General features: G+C 38.9%; 1 protein-coding gene and 1 non-coding gene across 15 annotated transcripts in view; one reads left to right on the top strand and one right to left on the bottom strand.

Moving 5' to 3' along the window:
- Positions 1-12333, top strand: part of PSD3 (pleckstrin and Sec7 domain containing 3) — a 739247-nt gene that overhangs the window by 611957 nt on the left and 114957 nt on the right. For all 14 annotated transcript variants that reach the window (XM_049866071.1, XM_049866067.1, XM_049866070.1 and 11 more), the window contains one exon: positions 3233-3276. In XM_049866071.1, coding sequence (XP_049722028.1) covers positions 3233-3276 — 44 coding nt within the window. The remainder of the gene's footprint in view (positions 1-3232; positions 3277-12333) is intronic.
- LOC126066167 (U6 spliceosomal RNA) lies at positions 8595-8702 on the bottom strand. The gene has a single exon (XR_007515022.1). It is a non-coding gene; the product is annotated as a U6 spliceosomal RNA (small nuclear RNA).

Raw genomic sequence — 12333 nt, 5'->3', positions numbered from 1 at the left:
AAGGCCCAAGAATCATTTTTTTTTTTTTTTAATTCTTGACTGATTCTGGTGTATACCCCCATTCCTTCAGTTGAGACCACTAAGGGTAGGGACTGACAGTTGAAATATTTCTAACAACCTGTGGAGCTGGGTGGAAGAACTGTTGGCTTTTTCCTCTTGTTGAGAGATACAGAATGTGCGTAAGTGTTACTTGCTGTGGACGTGTTTTTTGTAGCAGAGAAGGCCCACATTAGAGAGAAGCAAGGATGGAGATGTCTGGGAATGGAAAGAAAAGAGTTGAGAAGAGACAGGGAGAGTTGTGAATCCCTATATCCAGTTGTCCCCGAGGCCAGCTCTATCCATATCTTTTTTTTTTAATGATGTGGTTCCATGAACCAATAAATCTGCCCCTCTTTGTAGTTGAGTGTTTGAGGTATGAAACTAGGAAACCTTAACTGATATATGGAATATAAGTGTGGAGAAGTCAGAGAGTAGGCTTGGTCAGGAGTTACATAATTTCTCATCAGTTACACCAGAAAGGCAGTGGAACAAAGAAGTTGAAGACATTGACAAGACTGGTTGAAATGATGGACCATGGGGCCTAGGCCTGGAAAGAAAGGAAGTAATGACTGTTGGGCTAGAAATAATGAGGAATCAAGAGAATTCAGTTCTTAACTGGGCTAAGTAGATAAAAAGGATGTTGTGAATGTTGGGTGTATTTGCAAAGCATCTTCATCTTATTAAGAAAAATAATGGCTCATCATAAAGCACTAAAAAATATCTAGGTTTTTCATGTTAGAATAAAAGACCTATTATATATCATATATACAGAGAAAGGAGTTGACCTCTGTGGCAAGCCTAATGAATTTTACTTTAAGGATTTTGGTGGTACGATAGTACTGGCCTATTGAGTAGCAAGAATTTTCTAGTTTAGAACTCAGCATCTCTTTAAGCAAAATATTCTCAAGGGCAAAAAATAAAGTGTGACAAAATTTTGTTCTATGGCAGAATTGAATGTATTAGAAAAATTTGATACTCAGATTTCATTTTCAACTGTCTACCTTTATGATTTTTTTTAATCTTTACCATATTGTTAAATTACTCTAGATAGTATTGAGTATTATAGTATATAAAGAACCTTTAATGATCTGCCTCTTTTCAATTGCAGTTTCTCAGCCCACTATTACTTGTGGGTTCAAAATGGCTCAGACAAGTAATAGAATCCATTTAAAAGTCTTTTATCCAGCAGGAGTCTCCTGAGGCTTGAGTTAAGATTTTCACTCTCTTTGCACTCTTATAAGTGTTGAACTTCATCAGATGTTAGCTAAATCATAGGTTGTTAGAGTTCTTCAGTAAATTTGAGTTTTTTAAAAAAGGATACCCAATTTACAGCATAGACTTTGTGCCTGGATTTATCCTCTATTTTTATTTTAATTTAATGTTTCCTAATTTTCGTATTTGGGGACGCATGCTTTACCATCCTGACGGTGATAAAACGTGCCTTAATTTTTATTAGCTGCCATAATCATTCAATAGTTAAATTAACTGTTATAGTCACATGGAGAACTTCCATTGAGTTTGTGAAGATACTGGCTAAGGATATGAAATCTTAAGTAATATAAATCTGTGACTCAAATATGTCTTACTGAATTTGGAAGCGTTTGGTTGAAAAAGGAAATTCACAGTTGGTGTGCAGCCTTACTGTTCACACACATGAATACGTGTGGACAAGAAAGGAGTACGAGGTAGGAGAGGTAGTCTTTCTACCTTTGTTCTGTTGTGGTACTTGGGCAACATTCTGGACCCACCGTTTCTTTATTTGTAGTATCAAGGGTTGGACATATCATCTGACTGTCTTTTTTCTTCTCTCAAAGTAAGCCTTTGAGTTCTAATAGGTCCAAGCACTTTTTTGAAAAAAAGTGGTCCAAAATCGTCACTGTATTATTGTGCACATAGTTATCCCGTTCTTCAGTATAATTGGCTTTTGGGGTTTTATATCTTAGAGATGCATTTGTGTTTTCTTTATAACATTTGACTCAAAATTAGAGCTGCAGAGTAGCATTTTATTGGGTAATTGTTACAGAGGAGAAAGCTGATTACAAGGAGCTTGTAGGTAATGATGCCAGAGCTGGGAGGGACCAGGGAGCCAGCCTCATGCTGACGCCACTGTGTCAGTTTTGTTACCAAGGTTCTAAAGAAGCAGTCTGTCTCCCCTACCGCCACCACCACACAAACACCAGTGTAACACTTAATTATAAAGTAGAATTATAAGGGTATAATGATACAGGCTTAACTCGATTGGCATAGAATCTCTATTCTAAGATTGTTTTCTGTATCTGGCTTCAGTCTCTGTCTCCTGTATTAGTTCCCTGTGGCTGCCATAACAAATTACCACAAACTTGGTGGCTTAAAACAAAGGAAATTTATTTTCTCTCAGTTCTGGAGGCTTGCGGTTCAAAATCAAGATGTCCTTAGGGCTATGCTCTTTCTGAAGGCTTTAGGGGAGAATCCGTCCCATGCCTTTCCTCTTGGCTTCTAATGTTGGCAGCAGTCCTTGGTGTTCCTTAGCTTGGAGACGGCCCCTGTCGTCAGATGGTGGTCTCCCCGCGTGTCAGTATCTGTCTGTTCTCTTCTTTTAAGGACACCAGTTATAATGAATTAGTGCCCACCCAAATGACCTCATCTTAACTTCTGCAAAGACCCTATTTCCAAATGAGGTCAATTCACAGGTGCGGAATGTTTGGACTTCAGTGGTATCTTTTCGAGGAACACAATTAAGTCCATAATATCTCCCTTCCGTGTATCTTGCTCTTTAAGTTGCCATGAAGTTATATTTACCACGTTAACGAAAAAGTTTTTAATTCCCCGATGCCCAAACTAGTCTAACTATAGGATCAGATTTTGTTTAAGGAAATAGAGTGCATGGTCTAATTTTAATCATATCCTGAGATTTTAATGTAATACAGTGTCATGTGTCTTATTTATGACAGACATTTTTAACTTTGTGTTAAGTCTCTTAGTTTCATAAAACACTGCTTACCCTACAATCATTTTGCCTCACCTATATTTCCTCACTTCTGCAGAGCCAACAGGACGCCTGAAAAGGAGCCTCCTGCTCACTCTGGCTAGATGGGCAGATTGTGGAGGAGTTGCTTGCTGACTCACTCGAGCCATTTGGCTGTGGTCATTGGCTGAATTCAAAATGTGGAACAGAATGGAAAGAATAATTCCATCTTATTTTCTTTCTTTGCAGGCTCTGTACAACTCAATCAAGAACGAGAAGCTTGAATGGGCAGCGTAAGTATGCTGAATGCCAGCTTTTTAAAAAATGAACTACTTGGTCTTTTCTCATAGTCTTTATGCCTTGGGAGTGATCTTAGAGATTCTTACCTACCTTGTATAAAACCTAAAATATGTCTTTATTCCTGAGTAGCCTGTGTCTTTTCTTTGGTACCCAGTATGCTCCTTCTCTGCTTTTAATCTGATCGTTACGTTATAAACAGTTATCTTTTTTAATGTATCCTTAAAAAAAAAAAGCATCCTAAAAGAAAATTTGCTGATAAAATTCCATAATATTCCCAAATCCAAAACTAATGATTTTGGCACTCTTTATTTTAATTATCTCCTTCCCATAGGGTCAGCAGTTTGAATCTGCCAGGTGCTCCTTGGAAACTCTATTGGGCAGTTCTACTCTGTCCTATAGAGTCGCTATGAGTCGGAATCGACTCGATGGCACTGGGTTTTTTGCTTTTCCTTCCCATCTGCATAGATTACTTTCTGATCCTATTTCCTGTAACACTAGCCATGCAAGGATATTGGTAGATATTATGCAAAAAGGGGGGTGGTTGTGGAAGATAAGCTTTGAGAAATTATTGATTAAATAAAGTTAAAAAAAAAAATTCTTTTTAACTGCAGAACTTCCAGGAACTTGTATAAACAATGCCAGCGTATATCATCAATCTCCAAAAGAGGAATAGAGTTTGTAAATTTTTTCTGAACCTATTTGATAGTAGAATGTAGTGTTTTAAGGTAAATACTTTGGGAAATACTGTTATAGATGTGAAAGAGTAAAACTTGGCCTCTGTTGAAATTTTTAAAAAGTAAAGAGCTTTATTGAGGACTGGAGACAGCTTGAACTGGGAAGCACAAAGTGATACCCACAGAGTTTAGCATCGCTCACTCTGACAAGCGCTTATAAATGCAAAAACCACAACCACAGCAATAAAACACTTTTGTTTGGTTGACATTAACTGGGTTGCATACAAGGCTTAAGGAGGGTATACAGGTGAGGCTGGTGGCTAGGCCAAAAACCTGTTGTCGTCAAGTCGATTCCGACTCATAGCAACCCTATCGGACAGAGTAGAACCACCCCATAGAGTTTCCAAGGAACACCTGGTACATTTGAACTGCCGACCTTTTAGTTAGCAGCTGTAGCACTTAACCACTGCACCACCAGGATTTCCTAGGCAGTTACTGGAAAAACCGTAAACAAAAAGAAAATAATTTTTTAAGTAGGTGCTCTACTTTGTATACAAAGCTATGGAAAAGTGCAAACTAAACCGAAACCTGTTGCTGTCAAGTTGATTCCGACTCATAGCAACCCTATAGGGCAGAGTAGAACTGCCCCATAGTGTATCCAAGGAGCACCTGGTGGATTCAAACTGCTGACCTTTTGGTTAGCAGCCGGTGCTCTTAACCACTACGCCACCAGAGTTTCCATGGAAAAGTGCGGGGTAATTAAAACATTTTTCTGATAATCGGCTTAACCGCTAAAGTCACATGTTTCCTGGGACACCTGAGCAACCAAGATGTGTTAGCAACCCTTGACCTAGTTAGCAACCTTTCTGACAATTGTAAAGTAGAAGTAACTTCTGAGAAATAAACCTGCAAAATGGAGTCAGGCCCAGTACCGAGCTAGAAGCCTTGCTCATGTCAAGTCCCTTTATCGCAGATAAAGAAGCCCCGGTGGCACAGTGGTTAAGAACTCAGCTGCTAACAAAAAGGTCGGCCCTTTGAATCCACCAGCCACTCCTTGGAAACCCTGTGGAGCAGTTCTGCTCTGCCCTAGAGGATCAGTATGAGTCAGAAACGGCGACGGGTTTGAATTTTGGTTTTGATAAACCAACGATACCATCCTTGTTAAATTTTAGCTAATAAGCTTAGAAGTTAAGGATTTAATTTTTTGTTCTTGTTGTTAGGTAAGAATCTTTATTACATTTTAAATCAAGTTGTCAAGGAACTAGATTAAAATGCATGTTAGAACTGCATCTGAGTTTTATTTATGATTTTCACTGATATTAAGGACTCATGATATTTCTCTACCATGTGATCTAACATAGCAACCTGTAATGAACTAAGGTTTACAGAGTCATAAGCTGAGACCTATCTTGTTCTTTCATATGCGAGTTGGGAAAAAGTAGCTCAACAATTAACTACTTTTCACATATAATATGCTGCAATGAATGAAAAATACCAATACTACTTGAATTGTTTTCATTTATTGTATGGGCATATGGTACTGTTTTAAATTAGGGATTCACAGTTTTGAATTAAGCCTTTGATATTTGTGTGCATATGTAGCACCGTGTTTCTATGCCTATAAGGCAGGCCTTCTACATTTGTTTGCCGAAAGCACCCTCCCCTCACAGGGTATTTTTGTAAGCTCTGCTGTGCTAGTTTTCTTATTACATGGTGTTGGTAAGGCATGGCTGGCAAACGAACATAGAAGATCATGTTATTTGCATAAAACATAGTACCTTAAGAAGCCCTGATGGTGTGGTGGTTAAGCACTCAGCTGCTAACCGAAAAGTTGGCAGTTTGAACCCATTAGCCACTCCACAGGAGGAAGATGTGGCAATCTGCTTCCATAAAAATTTACAGCCTTGGAAGCCCTATGGGGGCAGTTCTGCTATGTCCCATAGGGTCACTGTGAGTCAAAATCAACTCCATAGCAGAGGGTCTGGATTGGGGTTTTGTTTTTTTTGCGGGGGGAGGGGGCATGGGTACCTTGTATGTCTTTGTGTAGACATGATGAGACATTTAAAGACAAAGCACCATTTCAAAGAAAACTCATGATATTATTGAGAATTCTTGGTTTAAATTCCAAAGTAATAATTTTTCTTTGGATTCATCTCTCATGAATAAATGTGAATGTCCTGGAAAAATTTTGTAAATGATATAGAGTCTTGCTGAAATATTAAAGGCATAGCCTGATCTTTGCAGACTATGCATTCTAGAGAAAATTAATAAAAATGAAATAATTATAAACATTCACACTAGGGGAGAGGAACTTTCGAGGAAAAGTTATTTTACAAAGGACATAAATACATTCCTGAGAACCTGTTTTGTAAATCTAAATTTTTGATGCGTTGGATTCGTACAGTAGGTTTCCTTTATAATCATTGTGTAGTGAGAATTTGTGCAAGAAAGCTTTATTTGGGTCCTTGTCTAGAGGTGGGCTGTGGGAGTTTACACAAGAAGCAGATTCTTGCCAAGTTAAGGGAGCATGGTGCTTAGGAGCCCAACTCTAGAGTCATACAGATTTGGGTTTGAATTCCAACTCTGCCATTTCCTAGCAGGTTCACTAGGGCAAAATTAGTCTCAGGGCCACGTTTTCCTCTTCTGTAGGAGATCAATTATTAAGCCTCACATAACACTGTGAAGTGTTCTAAAACACTTAGCATAAAGCCGGTTATCCCTGATGGCAGCTTTTAAAGCTCTAATTAATACCCTACTTGTCTTTTTCCTTTTTATTTCCCTCTCATTTATATGCTTACATATCTACATTTACTCCTCATCACCTACCAAGGATAAGGTGCTATGATAGCTTATCATACAATTAACTTACTTTTTTCACCTATAAAATATCGAAGAGTGGATGACATGATCACCTAATATCCTTTCTAGTCTAAATGTACTCAGTGTCTGAATTTTACTGTATATCAGTGTTTGCTCAAGCTGACTTCCTGTGGAAAAACCACCACTGTATCCAAAGTCTGTTAAACAAAAAGGGTTTATGGGTTGGATGAGTTTTTGAATAAATTCTGGTGAAACAAAGTTTAAATAGATTCCTCTATTCTACTGCAGGATTGTAATCTTTTAAAAATCGAATGTACGTTTTGAATTTCTGTGGAAGATAAAGGGCCAGTATCCCAAACTTTCTTAATCAATGCATCCTTTTTTGATCATAAAGCACCTTTCAACATTAACTGAAACTAGTGTTCTCTGGAACACACTTTAGGAGACACTGCCATGTATCATCTTTATGTGATCTGGCAGGTCAGGGACTAAGCTTTGTTCTTGGTAAATATGCAGATCTGTGTGTATTATTCCATGTGATGGTGTGCGCCCCTTACCAGCCTTTTGCTGATTCCTGTGATCTCATTAATGTTGGTACCTCCCCAAAATCAACACTTCGAATTGCCTTTTTCCACTGTAGTCTCTCTCTTAGCAGTCTTATTCATTCTTAAAGCTTTCAACTGCTACCTCTGTAAAAGATGCTTCCAGATAGAAACGTACAGCTCTGATGTTTTTCAGTTAGGCTCTGCATTTTCTGCCAGTAATCTGTTTTGTTCTTTGTTATTTGTCTTCACATAGCCTCCATTTCCACCAGGCTGCCACTGTGGACAGTTCTGTGCGCATGCCCCATGGCTTCCTGCCTTTTTGTCAGTGTCTATGAAGTGACCTCTGCTTGGAATATATGTCCCCACCATTCCTTTGTGTCCAAAGCTTAACTCTCCTTTAAAGCCCAACTCAGATTACACCTATCCCATCGTCTTTCCTGATCTTAACCAACCAGAAATAATCTCAGCTCTTAAACCTCTGTTTTACTGTATCTGATGATACCATCAGTTTCCCCTCCTTGCCGTAGTTACACGCAAGAATGCACCGTTAGGTCAGAAGCTCTTTGAGGAAATAATACACATCTGGATATGCCCCTTTATCTCTGCCTTTGCCGAGCATAGTGTTATGAAGACTCCGTAAGAGGCTGTACAAAGAATAATCACGATAGTACAAGGAATCACGTTTCTCCAAAGATCTAGTCTACAATTGTGTAGTTTAGAAAACAGTTATAGGAAAGATGTTGATGCTGCAGAATTTGTGGGATAATGCATACGTGCATAAGAGGTATCTCATTGAACCTTAGAAGTCAGGTTATAGAATCATGAAATGTTATGACTGGAAGGGACCTTCGAAACCAAACCAAACCCGTTGCCGTCAAGTCGATTCCGACTCATAGCAACCCTATAGGACAGAGTAGAACTACCCTATAGAGTTTCCAAGGAGCATATGGTTGATTCGAACTGCTGACATTTTGGTTAGCAGCCACAGCACTTAACCACTGTGCCGCCAGGGTTTCCGGAAGGGACTTACAAGTTTTAATTCACTGGCTTTCTAATTGCGCTCCATGGAGTCCTAGGGTTCCAGGGAGATATCTCAGGAGCCTCCCTAAGTGGTGTGAGTGAGGAGAGGCAAAAGGGAGGATGGTGGGGGCCAAGTTCTATCTCCCAAAGCCTCATGCCTATTTCAGACTAATGAAAGCAGCTCCACTATTACCTTTTTTTTTTTTTTTTAAGTTGTGCTTTAGGTGAAGTTCACAGCTCAAGTTAGTTCCAAAAAATATGGAACACTTCACCAATTTTTGTGTCATCCTTGCTCAGGGGCCATGCTGATCTTCTCTGTATCAGTCCAGTTTTTAATATATGTGCTGCCCAAGCAAGCGCTCCTCTGTTAACCTTTTTTAGATAAGTATTTGGAGTTCCACTTAATATTATTTTCAGGTATCTGTTCTTAAAAAAAGAATTTCTTTTTTTTGGAAAATTAGTGATCCAGCCCAATCCTGTCGTGTGAAGAAAATGCAATAGTCATTTATTACAAATGTAAAGTCACACAACTAGTGTAGCATCCACCAGGATTTGTTTCCTGGTGTCTAGGCTCCTGTGACAGCACCTTGCTGCCTCTCTTCCCTGTAGTGACGTAGTACGATAGTCATCGTGAAGTCTTTGGAGGGCACAGATCATGTCTGAATGTCTCTCTACAACCTCTGATAACAAAGGTTTATACTGAATTTATAGTCTCGTTAAATGTTCATAGAATTAGTGTTTTTGCCCCAAGCAAGTTCAGTAGCTAGATCATTCATTCATCTATCACACAGACAGTCTCTAAGCAGCCTCTTCTGTGCCTGGCCCAGTGCTGTGCACTAGATATGAACATGAATAAGACACATGTGCCTAATGAGAACACAAGTAAGCAGGGGAGCGGGAAGGCTGCACAAAGATAAAAATAATAAAAGTATACATAGTTAAGAGTACAATGGGCCAAAGCCATCTTGTGGAAGGCCTGGCTCTGTCACACAGGACAGCTACCATTTTCTTCCCCATTTCATTTCCTCAATGGTTCATTATTTTATAAAGCATCTATTTATTGAACTCCTTTGTGCTAGGCATTAAGTATGCTGAGAATATGGGGAGTTCAAAAACAAATGAGGCATCATGGCATTTTCCCCAGTCTTAAGAAACTTTGCTGTCTAATAGAAATGATAAAAAGCTGAGGAGTAGTTACTCTGTCTGAGATGGGATGAGGTAAGGGGAGTTGAAGCCGATAAGGGAGCTTATAACTTATATTGTTGTTTGTTGCCATCCAGCCCATTCTAACTCATGGCGACCCGTGTGTGCAGAGTAAAACTGTGCTCCTCAGGGTTTCCTAGGCTGTGACTTTTCGGAAACAGATTGCCAGGCCTGTCTTCAGAGGCACCTCTGAGTGAGTTCCAGTCACCAACTTTTCAGCTAGTAGTTGAGCCCTTAACCGTATGTGCCACACAGGGACTCTTTTTAACTTATTTAGAGTCGTTTAAACTTTAGCTACACAGGGACCTTCAAAGAATACAGTAATTAACAGCAATGGGAAAATAAAGTACAATAATTATTTGTTAAAAATATACATTAGAAAAATTCATCATCTTTTTACCTTTTCACTTATGTGTTTATTGCTGTCATTGTACAACAGTAGTTATTAAGAATTGCAAGAATTCGCCCTTAAAGATTAGTCTAAAGGACTAATGGACCACATCTACCACAGCCTCCACCAGACTGAGTCCAGTACAACCAGATGGTGCCTGGCTAACCCCCCTGCTCTGACAGGGATCACAACAGAGTGTCCGTGATACACCTGGAGAAGAACGTAGAACAAAATTCTAACTCAGCAAGACCAGACTTGCTGGTCTGACAGAGACTGGAGAAACCCTGAGAGTATGGACCCCGGACACCCTTTTGGCCCAGTAATGAGGTCACTCCTGGGGCTTACCCTTCAGCCGAAGATTGAAGAGTACCATGCAACAAAACAAGATTAAAGGGGCATACCAGCCCTGGGGCAGGGACTGGAAGGCAGGAGGGAACAGGACAGCTGGTAATAGGGAACCCAGTGTTGAGAAGGGAGAGTGTTGACATGTCATGGGGTTGTTAACCAGCGTCATACAGCAATGTGTGTACTGTTTGATGAGAAACTAGTTTGTTCCGTAAACCTTCATCTAAAGTTCAATTAAAAAAAGATATATAAACTCAAGATAAAAAGAATTCTCCCTTACTGTGGTTTCAAAAAAAAAAAATTTTTCTTTTTCAATTTCGTGCCCAGGCTCACTTTAATTAAGACACAGTAAAAATAGTTTTAAATAGTGTACTACTGAGTTCTCTATTCTGCTCCCCCTTCTTTTCCATGTCTGGGTTGCAGCAGCATTAGACTACCATCTCATTTTGTCCTGGGTTTTTTTTTTTTTTAAATATGAATAAGCATTTGTACAACCCTGCATCATGGAATAATCTTTGCTATTTCGTATTGCCATGTAGCTCGTTTTACAACAAGTGCAGTTTAAAACCTGTCTTATCTTTGCTTCTAAATTAAATTGTTTTCTGTCTGCCCTCCAATATCACATTGTCTGGTCTGCGGGGGTGGGAGGGGGTACATTGGACTCTTCCTGCCTCGCAGATCATGTGTTCTGATCATATATAAAAAGCGTGACTTTAAGCACTGGCATTTCTTGTTTGATGAACTATAGTCAAGGTTGGTCTTTACAGGAAACCGGTGCTGCCAGTTTACTGGGTGATTTGCTGAATTAGGCAAGGAGACAAGGCTCTCCAGAGGTTTCCTCCCTTTTCTTTACCGTTCTTACGTAATGCTGTCTGTGAACGTGAGTGTGCCTGTATTTGCATCTCTGTGTCTTGTGGGGGAATGAGAGAGAGAGGCAATGGGATAACTATTACTAGGTCTTTTATGAGGACGCTTTCTTTATCCAGTCCAAGGACCTAAACCTGAAATTAGCAACTCCTTCCACAGTCTTTTTGCTGTGTGGTCTCTGAAAAGTCCTTTTTTTCCCCCTGATAACAGCTGTTCTAGAACTGTTTTATTTTCATCACTTGGTTCTCTTTTCATATTTTACTTGTCAGTGTTGATTCTAATTATATTTTAGTTAATAACACATTATTTAAAATGTGGTCTCAATCGTTCCTCTGTAGGAAATGACCATCTCAAAAGGACAAATAGTTTACTTTTTACCCAAGAGAGATTATCTTTTAATTTACACAGATTTGAGTGAGCCTCACCTTCACTTTCTAAATGTAATTGACTTGCACTTAAGTTTTATCATTTTCTCCGTTTGTCATGATACTCCCTGATCTTTTTATTTGCTAACATTAGAACCCCCCAGGGAGAAAAATTGAAATTCCCTGTGTTTACTTTTTAGATTTGAATTTGTATCTTAAAGAAAAGGGTGCCTCCTAGCCTTATTTTAATAAGTAATGAGTAATTTTACCTCCAGGAAACGGTATTTTTCCTGGAGGTTAAATTATTTTTTATTTATTTCATGCTAATTCATTTTAGTGGTAAGTTTTTCTGCTAAATGCCTCATTATGTTTATTATCTTAATGCCCAGGGAATCTAGATAGGGGAGATTGTTAATCAGAGTAGTGTTTTTAGCAGTAGATACAGGTAAAGGAAGGACAGCTGTCTTGCTCACACAGGTTATTTTGGGTCAAGACCGTGTATTTATGTAGACACTTGAATCTAAGACGTCCAAAAGCAATTATCATTTGAAACTTCAGAACAGCCACCTGTAGATTGGTAATAATTACTGATGAGAAAACTAACATAAATAGAAGTTGCTATAAATTAGATGATGTTTGTGGATGTTAGAGATACAATATTTATATAAATCAAAAAGTAATTTGAAGGTGTAGGGAGAGGTAGGGGGGTTGGCAATTAGGAGTTGTTGGTAGCGAGAACTACCGTGGGAAAATTAATAAAACTGTGATGAGTTATTTGACTATAAAGAAGGAGTAAAATCCAGTTCCCCATTTAGGTTGT

The sequence above is a fragment of the Elephas maximus genome, chromosome 22 (genome assembly GCF_024166365.1).
Source record: "Elephas maximus indicus isolate mEleMax1 chromosome 22, mEleMax1 primary haplotype, whole genome shotgun sequence".
In the NCBI taxonomy this organism is placed as follows: domain Eukaryota; kingdom Metazoa; phylum Chordata; class Mammalia; order Proboscidea; family Elephantidae; genus Elephas; species Elephas maximus.
Note: the sequence above shows the minus strand (reverse complement) of the source record. Positions and strands in the feature narration are given on the sequence as shown.